Source organism: Drosophila hydei, unplaced genomic scaffold (assembly GCF_003285905.1).
Source record: "Drosophila hydei strain 15085-1641.00,03,60 unplaced genomic scaffold, DhydRS2 tig00008119-arrow-pilon, whole genome shotgun sequence".
In the NCBI taxonomy this organism is placed as follows: domain Eukaryota; kingdom Metazoa; phylum Arthropoda; class Insecta; order Diptera; family Drosophilidae; genus Drosophila; species Drosophila hydei.
In genome coordinates this window covers 4,654,522-4,680,969 of record NW_022045830.1, presented here as the reverse complement: position 1 = coordinate 4,680,969, position 26,448 = coordinate 4,654,522, and the positions used below count along the sequence as shown (strand labels likewise).

The window sequence follows — 26,448 nt, the reverse complement described above, 5'->3', positions numbered from 1 at the left end:
ATAAAAGAAAAATATAATTTAAGATAAATGAAATACATTTTTTGTATTTTTCACTAGTTTTTGTTTGGTCACACTTGGTCAATCGTATTAAAATCGAAACAATTCGTTCTATCGATAGTGCCGACACTTTTATGTAGTAGCTGTCGATAGTATCGACATAATTTTTGCAGCTCTACTGGCAAAATCTACGGAGAAAAAAGCAAAACGTATAAAAACCATTAAGTGCACATTAAAAGTACAAGTAATTAGTGGAATACATTCCACTCTTTCGACATGGATGACGACACACAGTTGAAACAGGGAACGGATAAGCGCATGGGTAGTTCGCTGGATGACGGTCCACCCGGCGTGGACGGCAATGATGCTAGTGAAAAAAACGAGGCTCCAGCAGCCGCGGCGCCTTCATCCCGCAAAACGAAGTCGAATTCACGTCGACGCTCAACGTCCCGACGACGCTCGAGTTCGCGCCACGCTACTTCACCCTTACGGCGGAGGCGGTCACATACTCGATCACCGACACCACCGCCATCGCGTCGAGGACGCTATGATTCACCGGACTATGGGCGATATCCGCCACGACGTCGCTTCGAGCGACGACGTTCACCAGATCGCCGGCGATCGCCCCCACGTCGTGGTCGACGGGATCGTTACGGCAGATCCCGATCGCGTTCGCGCAGCGGCTCACCGCCAAGGCGAGGCGGAGGTCGTGGTGTTAGTCCAGTGTCTCGATGGTCGCCTAAGAAAAAGCCAGCTTCGCCGCCGCTGCCAACCCAAGCAGCTCAACAGCTTGCCCAGCAACAGCTAACGCATCCTGTCCAGGCAGCAGCTTACGGTGTCATGACGGCTCCAATGTACGGCCAAGCTGCGTATGGTGCACCAGATGTATATGGACACCAATACAGCATGGCGCCACCAAATGCCTTTCCGCCGACGGGACCGCCACCAGGCTATATGCAAGGCCCGCCACCCACGCAGGCCGCAAGCTTCAACACGGGCTACGGCGCCTGGGGCGTTAATGGTAAGCCAAAAAAGCTCCATACAGTGGGTGTACTATATAATAAATTTTTAATAGAATATGGACAACAAGGATGGCTGCCGCAGCCGCTGCCCAATGTACCGACAGGATCATCTGAGCCACTGGCCGCGCAGCAGATTGCACCACAGCAGCAACAGCAGCCACCCCCGGCAGTTATAATGGAGGAGCAACCAACTCCGGCGCTTGAGGGCGCAGGTTTGCCACCACAGGACGGTAAGTGTGGAAATGAACTTTGACTTTGCTACTTACCACAATTCACATGCAAACCTCTCACATTATATTTTATTGTTGTCATGATTTACGCGCCCCCTAACAACAAAAAAAACCAACTTGTAATTGAATTTGTTGATTGTAATTTAAAATATGCGCTTGCAAACGCACAAAAGTATTTAAGAAAATGCATTGTAAAAGACATTTAGAATCTAGCTATAAAATCGCAGCGAGAGCTTAAACTGACACGGACTTTGGCTCTGACGACACTTGAAATATTCAAATTCGATTTACGTAAGCAAAGCGCAACAATGTTTCGTTTTCTGTCGTGTTATGTCTAAGACCCAACTTTCTCGTTTGGGGGGAGCGGCGGCACACACGGTCAGCAGTTACGACACGGCACGAAACGGACGGTCAGCCCGTCAGCGCGTCGGCCGCAACACGCACAACCAATACCCGATGGACAGCAGTACAAGCCGTCAGACCCGATATGCTACAAACCGATTCGAAAACGTTCCGGCGAACGCATCCGTTGGTCTCATTTGCCAACTGTGTGTAACTAGCCGTGAAATGCACTCGAGACTGCATTTTGTAAATGAAATTTGAACTTTAAATCATCTAACGAGAATGTGCATTAATTAATTTCTCTCTCTCACTCCCAAAAAAACCTCCAATCAATCATCAATCATGGCAGCTGTGGCACAGGAGGCGGAAAATCAAAAGGAAGAGCTGAAAAAGCAACGCACCAACTATGTGAAGAAGGTTTCGCTGCTCAAGAAGGAAATGAAAGTGTTAAAGGAGCAACGAAATGATCTAACAGCCGGCGATGCACCACCGTCGCCAACAACAAAGAATTTCATTGAGGAAAACGATCGTCTGCAGGTTAGTCAATATGATGATATAGCTATCCATGCAATTTCCTTCCAAATTATAATTTTAAATTTAATTTGCAGGTGCAAATCAAAAAAAAACTGGACACAATTGAGAACGTCATAGATATGTTGAATGGCATCATTGGCGATGAAGAGGCCGACGAAGATTCGGAGGTCACGCCAAAGAAGGACTCAGAGCCTGCTATAAGTAAATTAGCTCAACCATCAGCTGCTGGTGCTGAGGCCTCCACCACGACAAGTGATAGCTCCGATAGCTCAGAGTCAAGCTCATCCTCAAGCAGCTCGTCAGAGTCATCTACAGAGGATGAGGGCGATGAAGAGAATGGCACGGGTGATGGCAGTCCCACAAATCGCCTCAAGAACCGCGCTATCAAAACAATGAAAGCTAAACAGCGACAGGCAGCACCGGCGTCTAAATCGAGTGCATCTCAAGTGCAGAACTACAATTATGTATTCTTCGATCCCGAACAACATTGGTGTGAGAGTTGCAGTGTGTTCCCAAAAACGGCCCGCGACTATCTAAAGCATCTACATGCCGAGGAGCATATGAATCGAGAGACCATGGAAACTCCCTGGCACGTGGGCATCGATCATGATCCGTATCCCACTTACGATAAGGCGCCCATTAAGCGTGTACCTGTGCGAGGTCTACAATTTCTAGTACCTGCCAGTGCCTGGTATTGCAAATTGTGCAGTGTTTGGATTGGCGATTTGCACTGCGCCTCGGCGCATCTGAAATCTCGTTTGCACGCCAACAGATATGACGTAAGTGAATAATAATATGGAATAATATGCAAGCGTTAATTGTTATTTTACGATTCCGAATGTCAATTGCAGTTGTTCGTGAAGAAGCAACCAAACTACGAGAGTGAGTTTCTAAGTAAACGCGAACGAGCCCAGCAACAGCAACAAAAGGAAAGCGAGGAGGCCAAGCTGAAGAAGGCCAAGAAGGAGGATGATAAGACCTCAAAGAAGCGTAAGAAGAAGAGGTTCGTATTGTATTAAATAGATAGTTATTAGAGGAATGCAAAAATCTCTTTCACTTTAATACAGCAGCGAAAAGAAGAAAAAGAAGCGAAAGCACAGCAAGAAACATAAACGTAATGCGAATACAGCAAACAGCGCATCCACATCATCAGACAGCTCCTCATCGGACGAAGCGGAAGAGATGCAGCAACCAAAGAAGGGACAGGCCACAGGGGAAGTGGCGCCTTCCGCCAATGCGGCCTCAATACGTGTGGCTATGCGTAAACAAGATACAACTCTGCCGGGCAAATTGGAAGCAGTGCCTCCGGTGGTACCTCCGCCACCACCCTTCATAAAAGATGCGCTGAAAGATGCAGCAGAACGTGGCAAATGGACGTCAACCAGTAATGATACGAAAGACAAAGAGGAAGATCAAAAAAAGCGCGACGATGCAATGATGCAACAATGGAATACGGTGCAGCCGGTCATCAGCGAGAGCGAGAAGAAGCTGCTCGAGCAACTAAAGGGCAAGCTGAAAACCAAATCTCGCCCGGCAGATGACAATCGAAATTCTAGTGCTGCTCTCGATGAGAAGTCACGACGGACTGTTTCGAAGCGACGCAGTCCATCCCCACGCAGCGGAAGTCGGGGGCGAACAGAGCGCGATCAGCGTGATCGGCGCGATCGGGAGCGTGATCGCGAACGTGACCGTGACCGTGGTCGTGATCGGGATCGGGAGCGCGAACGAGAACGCGATCGCGACCGCCGGCGTTCTCGCAGCAGATCGCGCAGCCGCGGCCGCAGGCGCAACTCACGTTCGCCAATGCGCGGTGGGCGACGCAGTCGCTCACGTGATGGTCGCTGGCGTCGCAGCAGTCGAAGTCGCAGCCGTAGCCATTCGGAAGAGCGCGTCGAGCGGCCAGTGGTCAAACATGCAGAGTTTCGCCCACGTCAACTGCCCGAGCGCAAGCAGAACGATATTAAACGGGATAAAAAGGAGCCCGCAGCTAAGCCAAAAGTAACCAAGAACAATTCGAGCAATGCAGTCGCCACAACGGGCAAAAAGTTGCCTTTCATTGGTAAAATGCCTGTGCTGAAGAAGCAGCCAGCTGTTTCAACAACTGCCAGTTACAACGATCCGAGCACTTACACCAATGGCAACATGGAAAACATACCGGTGGGACCACCTCCACCACCCCCACCCACAACAATGGGCATGGCGAACGCTGCCCGTCAAAATGCGCCGACAGCTGCACAGATTCAGATGGCAATGATGGAGGATGCCTTTGGTAATGCGCCACCTTTTCATCCCGATGCCGGCATGATGATGGACTATGATGAGCTAATGCCGGATCCAGTGCAGTTTGCAAATCTGATGACACATTGCCCGCCACCGCCGCCACCTGGCGACAGTGCCAATTCGGTTGGCACCGAATCCCTGGACGCAGATCAGCTGGCCAACGAGGAGAACGGTGAAGAGGATGTACTTCCGCCCGGTATTGATGAGGCTGAAACAGATCTGGTGCCGCAGCCGCTGGCTACGGCGAAACAAACGCGCGACGGCGAACTGCCCAAGGATTTGGCTGAAGCACTCGATATTATATTCCCTGCGGATCGTTCAGCTGAGGACGAATCTAATCAGAATAAACATGTGCCAGCTGTGCCACAAACTATAACCACCATTGTGGAAGATGAGCCCGTGCTAGACGAGCATAATCTGCAGGATCTGGCTAAGCAGGGCATACATCTGGTTTCCATCGAGGAGACCACATCTAGCTCAATGCCAGGCTCGACACTTGACGACGCAGTTCAGTCCAATGATTCATCTATGCAAATCAGCGCTGATGAGTCCTCCCAGGGTGTCTATCAACAAGCAAATGGCAATGTGGAGAGCACCATTAGTCTCAAACAGATGACGGCGCAAGATATACCCATGCCTGGCACACCGCCAGCTGACCCCATAGCCGAGGTCAAGGCTAAAGCCGAGGAGCTGTTCAATGTGGGCGATATACCCCAGCCGCCCGACTCGCCGACAGAGAGTGAAAAAATGCGGCGCCAGTCGGAGCTGGACGAATTGGCTATGCTGGGAATTGACAGCAGTGACATGGCAGCTCAATGTATGTAGACGGCACCTACACATACACACTCGCACAATCACATACACACGCACACTCACATATACACACCCACACGCACACACATGCATTTCATTCATCAATTGCCATAAATTGGCTTTTAATCTGGATTTGTGTATTTCTCTAGATGCGTTATAAGCTTTGACCATGTAGCCAAGAAACTGGCTGCAGGTGACGTCATCGGCAGCACCATATCCGACTTAATCGCATGGCACGCGGCACCTGAGGAGGCGTCCGATTTAATTCATTTTATTAGTTTTACTTTATTCCTATGTATGATTGTGTTTATCTGACGAAGTGTTCTCAATAAATGCACATATATGTATGTAATATATGTATGATTAAACTAGAACTTGCGACTTTATATTGAAAACAGAAATAAGTGGGCACGAATGTTTACTACAGTTATGTATCTAATCGATCGAATCAGCAATTTATACAGAAAATTCTATAATTGGATGTCCTTGATACATTAAGTCATTTTTTATATATATATAGCTAATTTTTTTCCTTCTGTTTGCCAACTTCTGCTCTAGCTATGGATGGAAAGATGTTCTTTGTCCCACTGAGTGTTAACAACAATTAAAGAATCATGCGTTTGTGGGTTAATTATTGGGTAAATACATATTTACATATATTAAAATTAAAATTAAAATATCTGTGAAGACAATTCATATCTGGGGTAGGGATTATTTCCATATCAGTTAAATAAAACATGAATTTGTTGTTTATGTATCAAATGGCACCTAAATCTGTTTAATGTAAGTTATTAAAAAATAGTGATTAATACTACAACACTGCACAACAATATCGATGAACGTACGTATTAAGTGATTGTATCCTTTAACAAAACAGTTACAATTGTCTCTAAATAGATTTTGATTTTTGTTCGCTTGTTATAATAATTATATATGAATGTATATATGTATATATATATATATATATTTATATATATATGTATAGGTACACGTTTTTCGCTATTAGTTACATAGTTAATAGATGTAGGTATGCGTAGAAACTTTGATTTAGTAACAAATTTTGAGGATTTGTGCGGCCTGAATTGTTGAATTGTTGGGTACGATTTGGCCTTTAACATGATCATTTGGCTTATATAGAAATATATAGATGTGTGTGTGTGTGTGTGTATTAAACATGTTCTCCATTTCGTTGATTTATGCATAGGTTAGAGAATTATAAATAATTTTGAAACGAAATGTGTGCAGTTGCCGCTGTTGTCGCCGAGGCTTTGGTGCCTGCTATAAATGGGTAACACGTAAACCCGTCGGTGTCATCTGTTGCTTGGTGCCGGGCGTGCTGGGATCGCCGCAGCCGGTTAGCTAGAACTATAAGTCCGTAATGGGTCCGCCGGCGAGGCTGAGTCTGTTGGCCGTGGCGGCGACGGCGGCGGCGGCGGCATTGGGCGCAGTCACATTTGGATTCCAATTTGGTTGGCTAGCCACCTGGGCGCTTAGGTCTTTAACCAATTTTTCGAGTCTAACGACAGTCGATCGAAACAGCAGTTTTGATTTGGAGCACACAACAGAGACGTAGGAAGAGAAGAGCAGAAATGCAAAAAAAATACTGTGAGTGGTCTTTGCTGTGTTTAGTCACCGAATACGCTTTAAACATGATACGAAATGGGTTACTGAGTGCGACATTAAAAGATGTGCATGCATGCGAAATGAAATGGTGCAATGGAAAGGTCGAGTGGTTACGGTTACGGCTTAGACATGTAAAACAGAAAAATAAACCATATAGAGCATAGACTACACCCACGCTATGATACGCTGATTGGCCTCCTTACGTGCGCTGGTCGCTTCGCTGAGTTCGCGCTTCAGCTGCGCGTGCTCCTTTTTGCGGGGCAACAGTGGGGGCGGCGTGGGCGTCGACGCCACCTGCTCCCCCAACAATGCGAATTTGGGCGGACTCTGCAAGGGTTGCGTTTGCGGCAACTGTTTGATGGGCGCGACCAGCCCATTGCTGGGAGATTCATTGCTGGAACTGGACAGACGCTTGCTGCTCGCCAGCTCCTCATTATCCTCATCCTGCAGCTGCTCCTCTTCATCGTCCTCGTCAAGCAGTTGGGTGGGATGCGCCGGCGCCTGATGCACGGTGCCATAGTGCAGATTCAGAGAGTGTGCACGTCGTGCGCCGCCATTGGGAAAGCCAAAAGGCGCTTTGACACGCGCACCTCGAGCGCGCTCGTTTTCGTATATAATGTCGTGATATGCCTGTCGTTGATTGAACAAACTGGCCAATGCCTGGCGTAGATATTTGTTCTCCGCCTCGAGATGGGACACACGTTTTTTTGTCTCCTTGCGCTCCTCGCGCAGCTGCATCACCTGGGCCTGCAAATGAAGGAATTAACTAATCTGTTTCGTCTGAATAAAGACAAACTCACCTTGAGCTCATCTATATCACGTAGTATGCGCACATTGCCCTCGCTCATGGACCACTGGCGCTCCTCTACCATGGACTTAACGCTGTGGCATAATTAAGTTAATAAAGAGCATCAGAGATCGACTGAGCTTGAGACTTACCGATTGAGTAGCGCATCCTCACGCACGCGTGCCGCCTCTTTGACCTCGCGCACCACATCCGTCATCATGCCGGGCGTGTAGGCGCCTAAAAGATAGTCGGGCATATGAATTAATTGCGAGCAGTTGGAACAGGTTCCACAATGCACAGATTAGTATATATATATATATACCTGAATGAAAAGTGGGCGCTGGACTATGCGTGCCACCGAATCCGCCGCCAAATACCAATGGTTGACTTTGTGTGCTTAATCCGCTCAAGCTATCTCTACGGTGCCGCATGCCCCCGCCGCCAGCCCATGGCTGGCCATTGGGAGCGTGCTTCAAAGCTTCGATATCAACTGTGTGTGTGTGTGTGTGTGTGTGTGTATACATATTTACGTAGTGTGCAGTGTGTGTAAAAGATAGTAGGCGAAAAATGGTAAAAGAAAATACGCAACAAATACGCACAAAGTAAACGCATACAAAATACATAATACATAATCGAGAGCAGCGTGTAAATACAGAAAGTTGTTCAAAAATTTCAACAATTACAATATCAACAACAAGAGATAGCAACAGGGAGCCAAAGGAGTTTACATATATAGGATAGAGAACACATCTATATATATATACTTATGAAATATATAATATATATATAGTCGAGCATAGATTGTTTAAGATACTTTACGAATTTACAGACTGTCTTGCCATATAAATATGTACAATAAAAGTATGCACAAATGTGTGCAATAATGGAGAGTGTACGACTAGTATATACCCTGTACTCTGCACTATATACGCTTCATCTTTATATACTGTATATAATCAACTATTGTTCGATTTTAAATATTCTTAATGATATTAAATAAGCATAATCTACATATTATGTTTAAGGATAAGTACTTCAGCAGACAGACAGACGGACATAGCTAGATCAACTAGATTGTTGCTGTTGCATATGTACATAGTGAGCAATCGGATATGCCTCTCACTACTGGATTTAGATTCTCTTTGCACTTTATCAGAGTCTTCCCATTTACTTTTAGGTACAGGGTATATAAAAGCATTTCCTCTGCCTGGCACGCACCTTTTGTCTCGTGCAAATTGCGACAAATTTTGGAATTCGTCTCGTGCAATATGTTAATCTGCTCCATTAGCGCGGCAAAGAATTTGTTCTGTTGATCGACGTCGCTGCCGTTGCCGTTGGTCGAGACTGGGGCGCCGCTGCCATTGCCATTGCCATTGCGACATTCCGGCGTATTCTGTCCACTTAGTTTGGAGTCATTGTCCGAGGGGTTCAGCAGGCAGGGATCACTAAAGCGAAAGCTGCAAAAAAGTAGATTTAGTCATTGTCGCTTCCAAATCGCCTTCGTCTAATTGTTTTACCCGCGACTTATGTTCGGATTGCTGCCGCTGCCATCTACAACGTCCGTGGAGTTGTGGTCATGCTCTGGACTGGCGCCAAAGCCGCCCAGCATATTGACCAGCGGCGGCAGACTGGCAAAGTCCTGAGTCCCATCGCCGGGCAGGGGCAGGCCAAAGTTGAGGCCATAGCCATTCGGCTGCGGCGGAAAGAGCATGGGATAACGATAACTCAGCGGCTGTGGGTGCTATAAGCAATATGGGAAACAGTTTACTATTTTGGGTCATCAACTGTCGCTGGCCTTAATGGTCAACACTCACGCGCTGTATGCCCATGCTAAAGGGCGTGGCCCCGCCCATGGCAAACGGTTGTGAATGCGAACGCATGAAAAATTGCTGCTGCTGTTGCTGTTGCTGCTGCTGCTGCTGTTGTTGCTGTTGTTGTTGCTGTTGCTGCTGCTGTTGTTGTTGCTGCTGCTGTTGTGCCGTTGTTGCTGCTGCTGCTGCGGCTGCGGCTGCTGCCAGCGTCTTATTGCTCGTTGTTGTTGGATTAAAGTCCAGGAATTCTGACGATGATGAGAGTTGCGCATTCGTCGCATCCCGCAGGCAATTCTCCAGCCAGGCATCTAAATGATCCTTGGCATATTGCTCCCGTGCGCTGCCATTGCTGCTGCTGCTTTTGTTCTTGCTGTTCGTAGTTGCTGCTGCTGCTGTTGTGCCCGTTGTTGCTGCTGCTGCTGCTGCCGCTGTTGTTGTGGCGCTGCGCGATTTCAGCTTCTTGCGTTTGGTAACATCCGTGGCTAAAACAAAAAATCAAATCAGTCGATTAGATGCGGCGTATTAATTGGATGGCTTAATTAAACTGGGTCAATCCGTACGCTCGTCTGGTAATCCAAGCGTTTGCTTCTAACTTGGCTCTTAATTACAGCCAACAATTATCAATCACGGCCTGCATTCGCGCATTGCGAATACACGAATGACTCAGACATTGCCCCATTGGCAGCTAGCCAGACTTAAAAGCTCTCTGAATACCGCTTCGGCTTATTTCAGCCCACAAAAATGTCGTTTTGTGCATTCTCAAAACAAGTTTCTCTCGCATTGATATTTGATTTTTGGTCTTCATACACCCTGTACCTATTTAGGCTGCTTAAGTGTGGGTATATTGAAGTTGAGCTCTTTGATTTTTATAATATATTTTCAATATTATAATATATCTATCAGTACTTATTTCAAACACAAATCTGTAGCAATACAGATACATAAATAGTCTACTTAAGTAATTCCATTCGGCTCTTCACATGCGGTATAGGTATCGCCTAGTCGGGCACTGTCGACTGCAGTTTTCTTACTTGTTTTGATTTCAGTTAGCTAAAAACATATTGAAATTCGTCTAACATTTCGCTGGGACTTTGTCAACGTTACAGTTTCACTGGCAAACCGGTAATTGAGCATGCAGAGAGCTGTGGGCGGAACGAGGAGAGCGGACAGCGGAGACCGGAGATCGCAGATCGCAGATCGCAGATCGTACAGCGGAGAGCAGCTGCCTTCAATTGCAATCGAATGCATAATTGAATAGCCAAGAGTCGGGCAGTCATATGCTGCGCATTCCAGCGATTGCAGTCGATTCCCCCTAGGGGTTTAAATTTAGCAAAAGTCTCGCTTTTGTTATATTTGTTGCGGCTGCTCTTGCTGCGATCTTGACGAGGGGCGTGCTCGCCTTTGGCGCAGGGTGGCCATGAGGGTGCTATAAATAGCATGCGAGCGAGTTATAAAAGCGGATGTGACTAAAAACAAGGAGCAGCCAGGAATTAAGACGCACAGACAGACATGCTACCTAAATGGTGGTTGCTGGCTAATGATATATACTTTGAAAACGATACGAAAAGACATGCCAGTCAGCTTATGTATATATATATATATATATAACCATGTATGTATACACACGTCTGCATTTGCTGCAAGCCTTTACAAGGCAAAGCACAGCTCTGGCTGGAAAACAATCTTTTTATATTATCAGTTACTGATTATATTATAGAAATATAGCAAGAAATAATATGTGCTTAGCTACGCTGGCGTCTAACTAACTAACTACAAAATCTAAAGATATTTAAATCTAAAAAACCTTTGCTAAAGATTCTATTCTCACATCAAGCACAAATTTTCCACATCAATTTAAGCCACATTTGATTTACGCTCTGTCGCGCTAAATCCATTGTATTAGTCTATACTACAGTTAGGTTCTCTGTTCTTTGTAATCTATGCACATATGTGACAAATAACGTCATTTTCCCCAGCCAATTCTTTTTATTGTGCAGCTTGTGAGTTGTGCTCCATCAAAGCTTCCGCCAATGAATATCATCGTTCGCTGCTGCTGCTGCTGCTGTTTACAGTAAAGCTTGCTGCATGCACCCGCCCACCTGCGCTCCAGCTCGCAGTCTTAATTAGTAACCATTTGGTACATTGTTCCAAATTTGAATCGTATTCGCATCGCTTACCCAATTTCAATGTCAGATCGCGTGTATAGATTTCATAATAGGCCCATCGAAATTAAATCAATCACTGACCGTGAACTTAGCTATATAGATATGCACACACACACACACATGGACACACACATGCACACGTCACCTGGTACGTTATGGAACGACTATGATGCATGCCTTTCTAATTGCAACGGAAAGCAGATGCTTCGGGGTCTCTCTCTGTTAATCACACAAATTATCAGGGAACTTTCGAATGATACAACTTTTGGAGCTGCTAACTAAAAGCTAAACAAAAAGTTAAAAGTTGCACAACCGATTTGCAGTCATTAAGCAAATGCCTTGAGATGATTACGGTGCGTTGCATAAAGCTGGCTAAAAAGGGGCGGCAGATGCTCGGCACATCTGGCAAGCAAATTGAAAAGGCAATAACAATAAAAAGAAAACCTATAGAGAAAGAGTGAATGAAAATCAAGAAATATATATGCAAATCGGGCTGGCACACTTGATAGCACCAGCAGCTAGACATGCCCTGGGAAAACTTTCTTAAGCCAACTCCAGCTGAGCCAAAAAGAAAAAACACTGCGAAGCTATAAGAAAAGTTTGGGTCTATAGAAATTTAAGCAAATTAGTTAAACAATAAATTAAAAGAGTTGAGTGTTTGTGCAATAAACAAAGACTTTATGTAATAAAAAAATAACATGAGAGAATAGCTAGAGTCTTGAAGATTCAGAGATAAAACTTTAGCTCAATTGTTTTACTGAAATATTTAGATTTAGCGCTTAAAAACTAATTTTTAATAATTATATTTAAAAATGAATTTAGTTTCATTAGCTCACAATTTTAAAGACTCAGTTCTCTTTCCTCAGAAGGCCTATATTTAGATATCATATAAGCAACTCTTATATCAAGTAAACTATAAAATACAATGTCTCTATGTGTGTATCTCAAGTAGACACTCAAGTAAATATGAAATGAATAGTCGCCAGTGTAGAGTATCCGACTAGCAGATACACTGAACTGTTTCAACAGATATGTGTAATGTTATCCAAATGTAAGTATTAAATATTTGAAAAAAGGTTTATTTGCCAGAGGAATGTTAGGGGTAGCCACAATCTGATATTTTTTAATATAGTAAATTTAGGTTTTATGGCCTTTAAGTTATGCCTCAAAAGCAAAGTCAAAATATCGATATTTAGTGACAATAATAAATGGAATGATTTATTATAAATATAGAACTTATAAATGAAGAACTTGTACCGCATGTGATAAGCACGAATATATGTATTTAGAATGCATCTGTCGTAGTTAACGAGTTCTCAGCATTCATACAGCTGCACAAACTTGCAGACAGCATCTGGTACTTATCCAGAATAAGTATAGATTATGATGTCTGCACAATTCCCATTGGCAATGGATTAAAGTTCAAGTATAAGAAACAACTCAAATATCACTTAAAGTCTAGTCAGTAAACAGTTTAAAATTACATTTGACGAACTCTCAATACGATTCTAAGGACTTCTAATTTAAGAACTTATTAATGAGCTATTGCCCGGGAATGTAATAAAGAAGCAGTTCTATTTATAACGAGCTCCGCTTACAGCTAGCCAAGCAGGCTGACAGGCAGCCTGTCAACTTCAATTTCCATATACATTCTATATAGAGATAGATATCTACATATATATCTGTCTATAGCCCTTGACAAATTACCTTCACAGCTGCCTCACACATGTTTGTTAATATAAATTGTGATTTGTGACTGAGTCAGATAGAGCTGGGTTTGTGGCGTTACATTCATCCAGTGCTTTTTTTTGGCTAACATCGCGTGTCTGCTGGCAACCAGCAGCAAAAGTGTGGCACAAAATTAACAGCATTTAGCTGACTTAGCAGACTTTTGTTTCAACTTGTTTTTGCTTCTTTCCACTTTAGTTGAGCGCTCAAGCGCAGCCAGGTGCTCACCTCTTTGTGTGCTGGCCACGCCCACGCCGCCCAAGCTCTTGGACACGGGCTGGGCTTTGGCCAGAGCTGGACTCGAGTTAGAGTTGGAGTTGGAGTTGGCTGCAGTTGGCATTGTGGTCACGCTGCTGCCATCCAAGCTCCCGCTCCCAGCGCCATTCGTGTTGATCTCCACCTGCGTTGTGGTTGTCATTTCAATGCAGTATGCAAAACGAGTCGCTCGCCTGCAAGAAAGAGGAAGCAAAGAGGAGAATAGTTAGAGAACATGAGATGAGAAATTCTTTTCATTGTTATTTAACAAAAGTTGCACACTCTCTGTCTGCATTCGGTTGCTCGTTTATAGCAAGGCAAGGCGAGGCGAGGCAAGGCAGCAGGTCTGCTGCGTCGCTTCGCAACATGTTGGCATTCGACCATGAAAAGCTTGCCAAGCAGAAGGGGTACGAGTAGGAGTAGCTGTACGTCTGATCGACTAGGCAATACCCTGTAAGCTGCAAGCTTAATTACTTTCACTTAGTGAATATTTTTTTAGAATAATTTATTTGCTTTTCATGAAATTTACAGGGTATACAAGTCATACAAACATGCTTCCGCTATTATCTCTCTATGTATATGTCTATCTTATATCTATTTTTATCTGCTTAGCTTTATGTGTAGCTATTTATCTACCTATCATCTCTCTAAACATCAGTCTATCTACTTATATATCTATCTATTCGAACATCTATTATATATCTGTAACTATCTGTATATTAGCTTGTATTATAAGCTAGGCATACCTTTCTAAGTATACCCTATTAAACTATCATTTCCTTAGTCAAACTTAGATTCAACCCTTAAGCAAAACTTCTTTGCCAGCTCAACCACTACAGAGTATAGCTAAGTCGGGCAAGCTTATTAAACGCTTACACTTAGCTAAAGTTGAGGGCAAGGAATGAACCTAAAGACTTAGATCAAATGCCAAAACTAACAGAAAGAAAATGTCAGTTTACGACATATGCCAATGCCGGAAAACACCTGTCTATTTTCTATTTTCTATTTTCTGTTATTCTTTGGCTGAAACGTGGCCGTTTGCTGTTTGCTGTTGTTGTCGTGTTGCTGGCCAAACATTTTATTGATGAAAAGTAAACAACAGCATTTTATCGAAATGCAAACCGTGAAGAGCACGAGTGTAAACACATATATGTGTCTGTGTACTTCAGTCAAGTTGCCAGGAGACAGATAGCCGACAAATAGGCTTGGACTGGCTGCTCAGTGGGCGGGGCTAAGGGCAACAGCACTCAACGTGCAACGCACACAAGTTTTTTGTGATCTTTAGATAATGAAGTACTCGTATGCAATTTGCATTTGGCATTTTGTGGGTTTCCCTCTGCAGCTGTTTAGCTTTTTTAGCGGCTTTCAGCTGGCAACTATCTCAAGATATTATAACTAGATCATGTGGGCGCTTGCACAACCAAGTTGTGTGACTTGCAAGTTGCAAATAGTTTGTCTGTATAATTTAAGTAAAAGTCTGCATCATTTAGCTTACTTAAAACAAATCACAATATTTTTATCACAATTTGTTTTATAGCTACAAATACAGAGACCATCGAAACTGTTTATGCAACTACTTCCAAGACTTGAACTATATAAAGTTATTGTAACTGGGCAATTTGGTGGTTGTTTGTAAGTTTAAGAAACTAAAACTACAACTTTTTATACTTATGCATTTAAATTAAATTTGTGTTTAATTAAATTTCTTAAATATTTTTCAAAATTATGTGTTTTGAAATTTTTTAAATATTTTATAATTATATCAAAGCATTTGCTGCTTGAAATGTTTTTTAAACAACAAATTTAAAACTTAAAAAAATTAAATATTTTTTTAATTTTTATAGTCTATAAATGTATAAAGTTAAGAAACGTGTAGCCTTGGCAATCAGCTGATAAGTTCCACTGAGACGTAAACCTATTTACTCAACATTAAGCTTGTCTACATGAAACTGAAATCGACATATCTGAGACTATGTATCAACAAATATATAAATTAAATACGCATAAGAAGTCATCTAGATATAGATTAGATAACTTGTAACTTCTTCTACAACGATCTTGCTGGCATTTGGTAAGTTGTTAACTGTTAAACTAATGTATATGTGTTTTCTTTTCTACTGTGTGACTGCATCATTAGGCTAATGGGTTTAAGTGCATCTTTTTTACTGTGTGTCTTAATGTCTGAGAAAGTTGTTGGCCAGAAACATTTGCATGCCATTAACAAACTTGAATGCTTGGCTTGTTTTAATGTTGTAGCTGCTGCTGCTGCTGCTGTTGCTGCTTCTTCTTCTTGTGCTTCACTCATTTATGACAGCATAATTGCCAGGCCGTTAGCTGTAAGGAAACATTTACATGTGCATTGCCAGCTGGGTTCGGTTAGGTTCGCTTCGGTTTGGTTTGGTTCTGTAACAGAATTAACAGAGCGCCGCTATGCTTTAACGCTTCGCTAGCTGCAATTATGCGGCCACAGAGTGCAAGATACAAATGTATCTGCTAGATACAATTGTCTATCTTCGAAGTGCCAAAAAAAAAAACGAGTCTGTTCGCAATTTTATCATAGCACCATAGTAGGCGCGACGAATGCCGAACGACGCTTTGCATTTGCCACGCTCGTTACACAGATAAAGATGCCCAGATACAAAGATACTCAGATACAAAGCCGCCTTTTGTGTCTGTGTGTGCGTGGGTCTGCCAATTCCAAAATCTATGCAAGGCGAAAACAAATTAAAAACTAACAAGAAAGCAAAAAAAAAGAGAGAAAAGTGGTGAGCGGGAGCGAAGCTTGAGACGACACGTTTGCCCGTTAAGTACATGTATCTATAAGATACATAGCCCCATGTACATACATTTATATTGTCTGTATCTGTGGCTGTATCTGTACAAGCGCTAACGAGCGAAAAAGTTGACTTTGCCGCGAATGGGCTTGTTATTGTTGCCATTTTTTATTAACGTGCCGGCAAAAGGCCTTGCCACTTCACTAGTCAACTTCAAGTTGAAAGTGAATTAAGTTTTTGCTTTTCTTTGCCGCTGAGCTCAGCGAAAGGCGCAACAACAACACCATTAACAGCAACAACTTTGGCAACTGATGATTAATTAAATTAGCGATAACGAAAAAATGTTAAATACCTTATGATGATAAGTGGGTGGCACTATATAACAAGTACGTCTAAAAGCGGACTTAAGCAACTACTGTATTACACTCGACTTAATATATGGCATCTGTTGTTATCATATTAGAATTGCAGACCTTAAATTAACTCTGAAGTATCTAATTTCAATAACAGAAAATGATATATGATCGAAACAAACATAAATCACTTTAGTTAACATTTTTATGTTAAGTATAGTTTCTGGGAATGTTATTTACATTTGCTGAACTAACAAACAAGCATAAACACAATTTAACATTTCTCTGTTGCAGCTTAACATTTGTGCGGTAGGTTAACATAATTGATGTTTGATTTCAGCTGTTATCGTAACATTAAATTATCCATACTTGCACATAAATGTTAATTAACATTTCAACCAACATTATTAATTAGTTCATAGGTATACCATAGCCGACTTCTCTTTTTTCTTCTACTTTAATCTAATCTCGCCTGCGCACTAAACAGGCTCGTAAATTAAGGCAGCAGAAGACAGACAGCAGCAGACAGACTCGAGGTGTTATGACTCCTCTAACCAAATTAACACCAATGACAGCAAAAAGCGCTTTCAAGCTTGACGTTTGTTTAGTTTTGGTTTGTTTTTGTTTGGTTTTTGAGTTGGCCCTGATTAGCTAGCCGCAAGGTGAGAGCCGAGCCGAAGCAGCGACAACAACAAAACCCAAAAGCACATTCATTACTGGCAAATATCTATTTTGGCATTTCTTTCTATTTTCGCTCAAGTTCTAGGCTATTGACACGGAGCCAAGAGGAAAGCGAGCAAGAAAAGCAGATGAAGATGAATATCTTGGGTGGGAAAAACAAAACGAAACGCCAAAATGAATGATAATGAAGTTTGGTTTGAATGGGCAGACTGTGAATACTGTTATGTGCTAAGCAATTGGAATCTAACAACTGCGCAATACTCTGTTAAAGAAGAGTTTTCAGTGACTGTCAGACTGTGATGCTGTGTGCTCAGACTCTAAGCTATACAGAGAAGGTTTTTTCCTTAGTTATCCTTAACTATGTATATAAATATGTATATGTATAGCTACATATTAGACTTTACTATAGTAAACTCCTGATCGCATTGTGAACAGGGTATACAAATATAACCGGTTGTATTTTCTAATGGTTCAGGGACACAGCAAGTCACTCTAAACGTGTATGTGCATTTGTGTGATTGACCTTTTCCATACATCCATTTTTAATGACACCAATAAAAGCAAAGCAAAGTGAAGTGAATAAGGCTGCGCCGACTGCGACGTTGATCAAATCACCGGACGCGATCAATGGCTAAATAGAAGAGAAGAGAGACAAACACCAGCGCAAGCACAAACACAAACACAAACAAAGACGAAGTTGAAGTCATTTGGTTTGTTGACCCAAGCGTAGAGCATTCAATAAACTGAAGAAAATGAATGAAAGGAGAAACAGAGACAGAGACAAACACAAGCGGAGACGGAAAAACGTTAAAGCAGCGATGACCAAGCACAAGCGTCCAAGGAGCACTCACAGACAAACAAATTCACACACACACACACCCAGGCAAACACTCACACACGCAACGGTCACATGAGACACACTTTGCTCTGGGAGAGACAACTATCGAGTTGCTTGGTACGAAAGTGCCCCTCCGCCTACAACGGCAGACGACAAACACAAAATGAAAAGCGAAATGCGTTCAAATGACGTCGTCGCTGGCGTAGGCGTAGCGATTCTGCCGCATCGCAGCCGCTGCCTCTGCCTCTGCTGCTGCTGCTGTCAGCTGAGGCTGCTGCTGCTGCCGCTGCTGTTGCGCCTGCATGAGTTTGAATTGGAAATGCTTTTGTTTTTATGCTGGCACTTGGCTCACATACCAAACAAATTTCTCAAGGTTTCGACACACACACACGCATATTAAAAATATTACTAATTATTAAAGTTACCTACGCGTTGCAATCGTCGCTGAATTGAATTGCAGTTGTACTTTAGCCTGTGCCGCTTCAAATATTTTACTACTTAATAATTTAATGCTAATTCGGTGCCGTTAATAGCAATTTAAAAAAAACACACACACGCGCACATCTGCTAGCCGCTCTTGCTTTTTGCCATTTTTATTTCGCACACGCACGAACACATAGACACAGCGTCACCTTAAAATTCTACACGTTATTTATTATTGAATCTATTCAATGGCTTTTGCGGCAGTTGTTGTTGTAGCCACGACCGATTTTCAGTAGTTTTATTCGCAATTAAACACAAACACCCGCAATGCGTACCCAATAGCTTCGCGCTGCGACAAAAGTACGGCACGTCCACTCTCGACAAGTGTTGTTCGACAACAAACGCGAGACGCTAAAATGAAACGGCAACCGAACGATAAAATGAAACGGCAGCAAAAACTTGACGAAACTTAACTAATCGCAACCAGTGCTGAACAGCGCGCACTTCAGTTCCGCGGCTTCGTTCAAATTTTAAATTTTATTTATAACAGTTGGTTTTTAAATTTTAAATGATTACAGAAAGCTTAAATGACTATATTTTAAGCTAAAGTAATTTGAAGATAAGTTTTATAACGATAATATTTTGAATACACGATCTCTTCTAAGTAAAATGGTTTCAAATGTATTTTCAGCACATTTGAAATGAAACAAACCTTTAAATTTTCTCACCAATTACGTATATATTTTATGTTTGCACTGTAAATGCGAACTGTAGACAATATCAATTTACAATTGCACGTGTACTTGTGTGCTTAAAATAAATAAACACATTTATAAACATTCACATATTCATATAAAAAAACATTTACAGCTAATTAATACGAATATCTTTTGGAGTTCAACATTAAAATACATACATTCATACATATAGCAACATCAGCGATCAACAAATTAACTATTATTGCATATGTATAGGAAGACGCCGGCGCACGTGCACGTGCAAATGCACGCGCGAAGGGTTTTTTAACAAACAATGCACATACACATATATATAGACATATATATACACAAAAGCGTGCTTTACCTTAAGCAATATATTTCAATACTATTACTAATCTTACATACAAACAGCATTCAATTTGTTACGAATTAGACTACTCTGCAGGCGACGTCTCAATCTACTTCTCCTGCTCGCGATGCTCCCGCTTAAAGCTCCACTCAACAATAACAAATGCCACCGTGCCAATGGTTCCAGTGATGACCAAAATGGCCAGCTGGATGTAGAGGCCAAAGTGTGAGGAATAGAAGAAACTGATGGCCGCCGCCACGGACTGTGTGAACTTGAAGAGGGCAAAGGCCCCAACTGGATTGTTAACGAACTCGCCGCCCAGCATAGAATAGACCTGCGTATTGAAGCAGGCATCGCCCAGGCCCAGCAGAAAAGCGCACACTAATGCCATTGTAGCACTGGGTGGGTCCAAATACGATATATCGGTGGTATCCGTAAACGGTGCGCTATTGGGCAAATTGAGGAATGTCATTAAATAGGCAGCCATGTGCATCACATAGCCGGCAATCACGATGGGATCGCGACCAAAGCGAGTCGTCTTCGATGCCAGAATGCCAAAGAAACCGCCGCCAAAGACTTCGCCGACGCCAATGCAGATGCCCACCAGGCCGACAATTTCCTTAGGCGTCGAAGCAATTTTCGAGGTGAAGCCAATGGACGAGCCGAACACGCCGCTGAAGAACGAAAGCTCCAGACCTAAAATCAAACCCAAATCAGTTTCGAAGGAAACTAAATCATAAATCATCCAGAAGCCTTACCCGTGTAGAAGAAAGCCAAGCTAAGCAGCAGCATTTTCTTGGTGCAGAACAGTTTGCCGGCCAGCTTCAAAGCGTACAGCGCCTGGCCACAGCCCGTGTGCTGCTGCTCCAGCTCATTGTCCTGCTCCGCGTTGCTGGCCATGAAGCGCAGCGCAGCCAAAAAGACAATGCCGAGTATGGCCACAACGGTTAGCACGCCAATGACCAGATTGCGTGTCTCCTTGTCAATGTGCGTCTTGTCCTGGAACTGGTAGTACACGAACAGGTTGCCAAAGAACATGCTGCACTGCAGCAGAGCCCAGAAGATGCCCGAATTGCGCGAAATCGTCTCCGAGCTGCTGCAACGCGCCAAGTAGGTGCCCTGGCCCGTCCATGTGATCGAGGCGCCCAGGCCCAGCACCGCGCTTGCCACATACAGCAGCGTGGTCGATGGGAACAGAAAGGTGATCATGAACAGTCTGCAGGAATGGAATCAAGATCAATATACAGATAGATATAGACAGATCGCGCCAGCACTCACGTGTAGGTCGATGCGCCCACCACCATCGCCACGCGTGGACCCGTGAACGATATGAAGGACGGCGCCAGCCAATTGGAGAGCGAAAAGAACAGATAGAGTATGGCCAGGCTCGTGTAGCCGTCGCCCTTGAAGCTGTCATCCTCCTGCGAAATGCTGTCCAATATCGTTTTCTGTGGAGTGAATAGATTTTCAGAACTTGTAGCAAGTGAAGCAGATGCAATTGAATGTGATCGACTAAGAGATACGCTGTAACTTATTTTCGTTTATTGTATAAATTAATAATTAAGGCTTGCCTTCTGTAAACTAAACTTGACGAAGCTAGAAGATTCTTTAGGCAGCCTTTACTGTATCTCTAAAGACATAGAGCTCTTGCTAAGCTAGAGATTTTAAGCTGTAAACAAATATCAAATATTGTTTAGGGTCGCAACTTTAAATTTGTTATATCAAATGTATATGATCAAGTTAACTAGATAAGAGAGAAACTAGTAGATATGCCTATATATATTAATAATTTGTAGTTCAAATTGGAATGATTTGCTCGCAATTTGCATGCCACAGCAACAATCTGTTTCTGGCTAGTTGCAATCTACCCCATTTGCAGTAGTCAATTACAGGGTATTAAGTATACAATAGCAGACTGTTAAGCATTCGCTTAAATGTGCAGCACGTGTCGTCAAATCAAGGTTAAACTAGGTCGAAGCGTTTCCTATGCGGATGCGGTAGTGGGCGTTACTTCCACTTTTGGCGTTGATTTTCGTCTACAGTTTGTCAATACTATATATAGGTTTAAATATACAGAGGCATATTATACATATAACTAATTATATATATATATATAAATACACGTTAATTATATGCAGTAAATCAAACTGAAACTGGTTTTTGTTTGCCACCAAATTCAAGTGCAATGACAGCTGCAACAGAAACATTCTTGCATGGCTGGCTTGCTGCCACATTGTGCATTAATTAATTCGCAATTATGGAAAATTTCATGTGCCACAGATGCAGAGGCAAACGTGTTTTCTGTACACAAAAATTTTCCACGCTTAAGCCGAAGGATTTTGTCTGAAAATTTACTGAAAACGAAAACGAATAGATATTGCTATCGTCTACTTGACTATGACACCAATTTACGATTTACATTAATACATATATATATATATATATTTTTGTGCCCATTTATAGAGCTATTTATAATATATATATATATATCTATCTATAAATGTCAATGACAGCGGATGAAAGTGAAAGTGAAACAAAAAGTTATGTATTATATATATATTTACATATATATAATAAATGTACACTAATTTATCAACACGCATATCGAAAACGTAGCTGAAACATTTTGGAGTATTTGATAATGATTTATTATTAATAAATATCATTAGCTCACAGAAATTTTGACTGACTATGTTCTAATTATTAATGGAATAAATGGCAACTATATATATATATTTTTTTTTTTCGATATCTAAACCTTACTCACATTAGTTCCAAAATGTTTCCAAATTAAAGAATTTCCAAGCCTTATAAAATATTCCTCTCATTGATATATATTTCAATGTTATTTATAAATAAAACAAATATTCAAACAATTATTCTTATAGCTTTTATTGATAATTAAAACAGAAACATTCTTATCACTTGCGCAACATAGAAATTATTTGTTTATCAAAGATCTTCGAATTGTCCAATTGTAAATCACCGTTATCAGAGCAAGAATAAACCAGGGCTGCAGGCTCTCACGTCTCTCTTTATAAGTTCAGCTCATGGTTCTTTGACTTGTCTCACTTAGTCAGGTTTCGATTCCATTTGACTCTTAGTTCAAAGTTCAATATTGAACCAGTTTTGCACACTTGGCATAAATTATAATCATTAATTTCTTGCGCAAAATCTTCAATGAGCATAATAACAATAAACTGATAACAGAGCTCTTTATACTTTGTTTTAATCAGTTCAATAACGACTATGGGACTCACGATCAATGAACGAGCTAAAAAAAAGAGTTGCACTTGCAAATCTGGGTCAAGTTTTGTACAAATAAAAGTGACAAAGTCTTAAAAAAAAAGACTTCAACTTCAAATTCAAACTGCAAATTTGACGCAGAAATATATATATATATATATATATATATATATATATATATATATATATATATATATATATATATATATATATATATATATATATATATATATATAAAGTCCGGAATTAAGAGCCACTGCTCAACTATTGGCCGAAGCGTTAGGATTTAATATAAACAGTTGTTTGTTCATGTTACGTAAATATCAGCTGGTGAGACAACTCTTGAACAATGCGAATGCGCAGCCTAAAAGGAGGCCTGCAAAAAGATATGGCAGAAACAAGTTTCGTTTGCTAGTTTTTTAGGTTTCTGTTTCATATGCAACAGCGTAGCCAATTAGAGGGTAGCACGGGGTAACGGGGTATCCTTGTGGGCTCGTCTATGGCGCACCCACTTTTTTTGGGTTGAGTAATGACGTCGCTGTTTGGCGACTAACGGTTATTATGCTCAGCCTAGGGGACAGGCGCAGTTTGCGTCGTTTGGCAACACTTCGTATTTGAACGTATGTGTGTGTGCGAGTGTATTTCTATGTTTGCATGTTAACTAATGTATATGCTGGCCAGCTTGGCCTTGAGCCTGGCGGGTCTACATGTCTGTATGCGAACGTTTGTGTGTGTGCAGCGAGCTTGCAATTTCATTGACATTGAAAGAGCTGACAACGATGCGTTGACACACATACACACAAGCACACAACCTGTCTATTGATCGCAATAGCTTGCATTTCATTGCGCAATCATGTGGAAAGCTATAAAATTTCGCTAATTTTGTGGTTCCCATTAACAAACATGTGGGTTATTCAGCGAACTGGTTCCTCATTAATTTCCCTTTAACATGTGCGAGCACATGAACACTTTGATCGTGTCTTTAATGTGTGTTGTTAACAGTATGGTGTTAACAGTTTTCGTTTATGAATGTTAAATGTTTGTTAATCAATTTGGAATATTTTAAAAGCCTATTGTATTGTTCTAACTTTAACTTTACCTATATTTCGTTCAGTATCAAAGCAAATATAAGCACTGAAGCTACTACGCAGTGATTAATACTGGAATAAGGCAGTTATTTCGATGTCTATATACTAACATACTTATGGACTACGGATAGATTGCACCATAAGCCAAGGTCTTTGCACTGAAATTGCGCTCTAATGGGCCAGGCACTGAAATAGCATACACTCAGTTTGCGTTAGCTACGGAGTGGTCGATCGATCGCTCGACCGTTGTTATTCCTCTATAAGTTTGGTAAGCGGCATTTGGTGAACGCCCAGCTTGGAATTCCAGTTCACTTCAATGTGAGGCGTAGTTTATATATTATTAAATAACATATGAAAAAGAAAACAAAACTCGAATCAACCGGAGGGCGAATTGAGCAAACGTTTGCATAAAAGTGAGAGTTAACATAGTTATTTATACAAAACGCAGCGCACTAATTAAATGACTTTTGGTAAGTAGCAAACAAAACTTTGAAGATACAAAATATAAATGTGAAGCTCTCTCATAACGGTGTCTGTAAACCGGTTCACTGAACTGCGTACTTGAACAGAATATATCATTTATACGTATGTACATATGTATATGATGAGTAAAGAAATTCGTTTCGAATTCGAATCAAAAAGAGAATCGACAAAAAATGCTTTTAGCATACAAAACAAAAACCTGAAATTCCACCAGATAAAAAACATTGAACAAAAGTTGATTTTAACGCGTTTAACGATACTCTTATTTCAGCTAATATATATTTCTAAATTGGCTTTCATATTCAACAGCTGTCAATATCGTATTTAACAGCTGTAAATCTCGTATTTAACATATATGTCAAGCAACAAGATAACAAAAATTCCCTTTATAAATTAATAAGTGTAAACTGAAAAGTAACATAAAACTGGGCATGTCATATTCGTTGTAAGTGCCATGACTAAAAGTCTTACTATCCTGAGCACAGATATCTTGAATAAGTTACTGTGCAACCTGTCTACACAAAGCAGCTCAGATTCGTTGTTTTCATAACTAGATATAAACAACAGCGAGTGACCTTCATCTTAACAGAACCCGGACGAAAGTCTGAATAAGCCGTTATGCAAATTATCGCGTGAATGGACTCATTAATGATGCTACATATAGATTTACATGCCTTTATGTTATATGTAAACCTCGCACAGAAACATTAAATGTTTGTAATTATTGTAATGACAGAGGGTCACATACAAATACAAAGGCACACAGACAGACACACACACACATACAATTAGTGTGGGCGTTTTCTGTTATCAGACCACAAAAGTCTATCAAAGGCCCTTCACCTCTGACAAAGGGAGTTGATTCTTAATTGAAAGTTGACTTTTGAGCTCGACAATTGAATGTGAGAGAGTCTTGCATTAATTCAATTGATTTATTTGACATATATACATAAATATAAACAACCATTTTATAGCCTTATCAGCCTTAATATATTATCGTATTGTAATAACTAGGAGCTGTTTAAGCAAATAAAGTTCACGAGCTGATTAGAAATGATATATGATATTTAAAGCAACAGCTATAACATAAGTAGGGCGCTGTGTTACTTTAGACATTGTATACATTTATATCTACATGTATGTGTGCATACATAGAAATCAGAGTAATTTACTCAAATGGTAATTGAATGAAGCACTTTCTTTATACAAAGTAGCTAATATATAGGAATGTGTGTATGTATTTGTGTGTTTGCGCGCGTGTTTGGGTGGGTGGCTAGAATAACAACTGAGAAACGACCACGTATGCCAAGGCTACGACAACGTCTATTGGCAAGGACAAGGACGAAAATAGCCCTGTGTTCTATGGCACAGGGAATGTCAACAACGCCCACGCATACATACACGCAAATTCTCACACACAGAGGCATACAAAAGCCCGGACGCGCACTCAAAACTCACCTCGATGTTACACATTGTTTGAAATGCAGTGAAAACAAACATAAAGCCAAAGCCGAGTATTAATATCATCACGAATTTCATCTCCATTTTGTCGTATTATTTGTATTTAATCCTTGTAAATTATTGAAGATTTATCTAATTGTTTATATTGTACATATCAGACCGTACAGCATTTGACGTCACAAGCGGGACGGTAGACTCGACGAAGACAGAAACGTAGGCGTGAGTAGAAACTGCGACTTTTAATTGATGCTTAGCGCGCGTAAACAATAAAACACTTTTTACTTATGCATACTATTTAACAAGTGCTTTAAACAATGAAATGCAACGCAAAGGAAGCTTCGCGGAAAGATAAAACCGAAATGCACAAAAATGTTTGACGCAGGGCTAATGTGTGTATGTGATGAGGTTTGAGAGTGGATTGAAATAACTAAGAGAAAATGTCAAGT

General features: G+C 41.5%; 3 protein-coding genes across 5 annotated transcripts; 1 reads left to right on the top strand and 2 right to left on the bottom strand.

Moving 5' to 3' along the window:
• Window positions 1-124: 124 nt before the first annotated feature.
• Window positions 125-5,494, top strand: LOC111598252 (zinc finger matrin-type protein CG9776). 3 transcript variants are annotated; one of them, XM_030224727.1, is made up of 7 exons: window positions 125-1,018; window positions 1,073-1,249; window positions 1,941-2,128; window positions 2,200-2,904; window positions 2,977-3,128; window positions 3,196-5,222; window positions 5,368-5,494. In XM_030224727.1, the coding sequence occupies exons 1-7, from the start codon at window positions 274-276 to the stop codon at window positions 5,376-5,378; spliced, it is 4,005 nt and encodes a 1,334-aa protein (XP_030080587.1). In that variant the 5' UTR covers window positions 125-273; the 3' UTR covers window positions 5,379-5,494. The 3 variants fall into 3 exon arrangements, with proteins under 3 accessions (XP_030080587.1, XP_030080586.1, XP_030080588.1); XM_030224726.1 differs by having other exon boundaries at window positions 126-1,018; window positions 3,193-5,222; XM_030224728.1 differs by lacking the exons at window positions 125-1,018; window positions 1,073-1,249 and adding an exon at window positions 1,256-1,837 and having other exon boundaries at window positions 3,193-5,222; window positions 5,368-5,493.
• Window positions 5,495-6,204: 710 nt separating this feature from the next.
• Window positions 6,205-19,031, bottom strand: LOC111598327 (GATA zinc finger domain-containing protein 6). The gene is made up of 11 exons (XM_030224861.1): window positions 18,663-19,031; window positions 13,561-13,781; window positions 9,638-9,921; window positions 9,443-9,574; window positions 9,146-9,369; window positions 8,847-9,085; window positions 7,951-8,118; window positions 7,781-7,865; window positions 7,642-7,723; window positions 7,017-7,588; window positions 6,205-6,734 (listed from the first exon to the last, which is right to left on the bottom strand). Exons 2-11 carry the CDS (start codon window positions 13,748-13,750, stop codon window positions 6,584-6,586), a joined length of 2,127 nt encoding a protein of 708 aa, XP_030080721.1. The 5' UTR covers window positions 13,751-13,781; window positions 18,663-19,031; the 3' UTR covers window positions 6,205-6,583.
• Window positions 19,032-19,549: 518 nt separating this feature from the next.
• Window positions 19,550-26,448, bottom strand: LOC111598287 (UNC93-like protein MFSD11). The gene is made up of 4 exons (XM_023313470.2): window positions 26,000-26,448; window positions 21,003-21,172; window positions 20,483-20,940; window positions 19,550-20,420 (listed from the first exon to the last, which is right to left on the bottom strand). Exons 1-4 carry the CDS (start codon window positions 26,084-26,086, stop codon window positions 19,834-19,836), a joined length of 1,302 nt encoding a protein of 433 aa, XP_023169238.1. The 5' UTR covers window positions 26,087-26,448; the 3' UTR covers window positions 19,550-19,833.

Excerpts from the sequence above, each read along its gene's own strand:
- LOC111598252 (XM_030224726.1), top strand. The coding sequence starts at position 274 with ATGGATGACGACACACAGTTGAAACAGGGAACGGATAAGCGCATGGGT. Across the intron at positions 1,250-1,940 it reads AGGTTTGCCACCACAGGACG|CTGTGGCACAGGAGGCGGAA; the intron begins GTAAGTGTGGAA and ends CAATCATGGCAG. Across the intron at positions 3,129-3,192 it reads AAGAAGCGTAAGAAGAAGAG|CAGCGAAAAGAAGAAAAAGA; the intron begins GTTCGTATTGTA and ends ACTTTAATACAG.
- LOC111598327 (XM_030224861.1), bottom strand. The coding sequence starts at position 13,750 with ATGACAACCACAACGCAGGTGGAGATCAACACGAATGGCGCTGGGAGC. Across the intron at positions 9,575-9,637 it reads GCAATAAGACGCTGGCAGCA|CAACAGCAACAACAACAGCA; the intron begins GCCGCAGCCGCA and ends CAACAGCAGCAG. Across the intron at positions 8,119-8,846 it reads CAATTTGCACGAGACAAAAG|TTGATATCGAAGCTTTGAAG; the intron begins GTGCGTGCCAGG and ends ACACACACACAG.
- LOC111598287 (XM_023313470.2), bottom strand. The coding sequence starts at position 26,086 with ATGGAGATGAAATTCGTGATGATATTAATACTCGGCTTTGGCTTTATG. Across the intron at positions 21,173-25,999 it reads AAACAATGTGTAACATCGAG|AAAACGATATTGGACAGCAT; the intron begins GTGAGTTTTGAG and ends TTCACTCCACAG. Across the intron at positions 20,941-21,002 it reads GTGGGCGCATCGACCTACAC|ACTGTTCATGATCACCTTTC; the intron begins GTGAGTGCTGGC and ends CCATTCCTGCAG.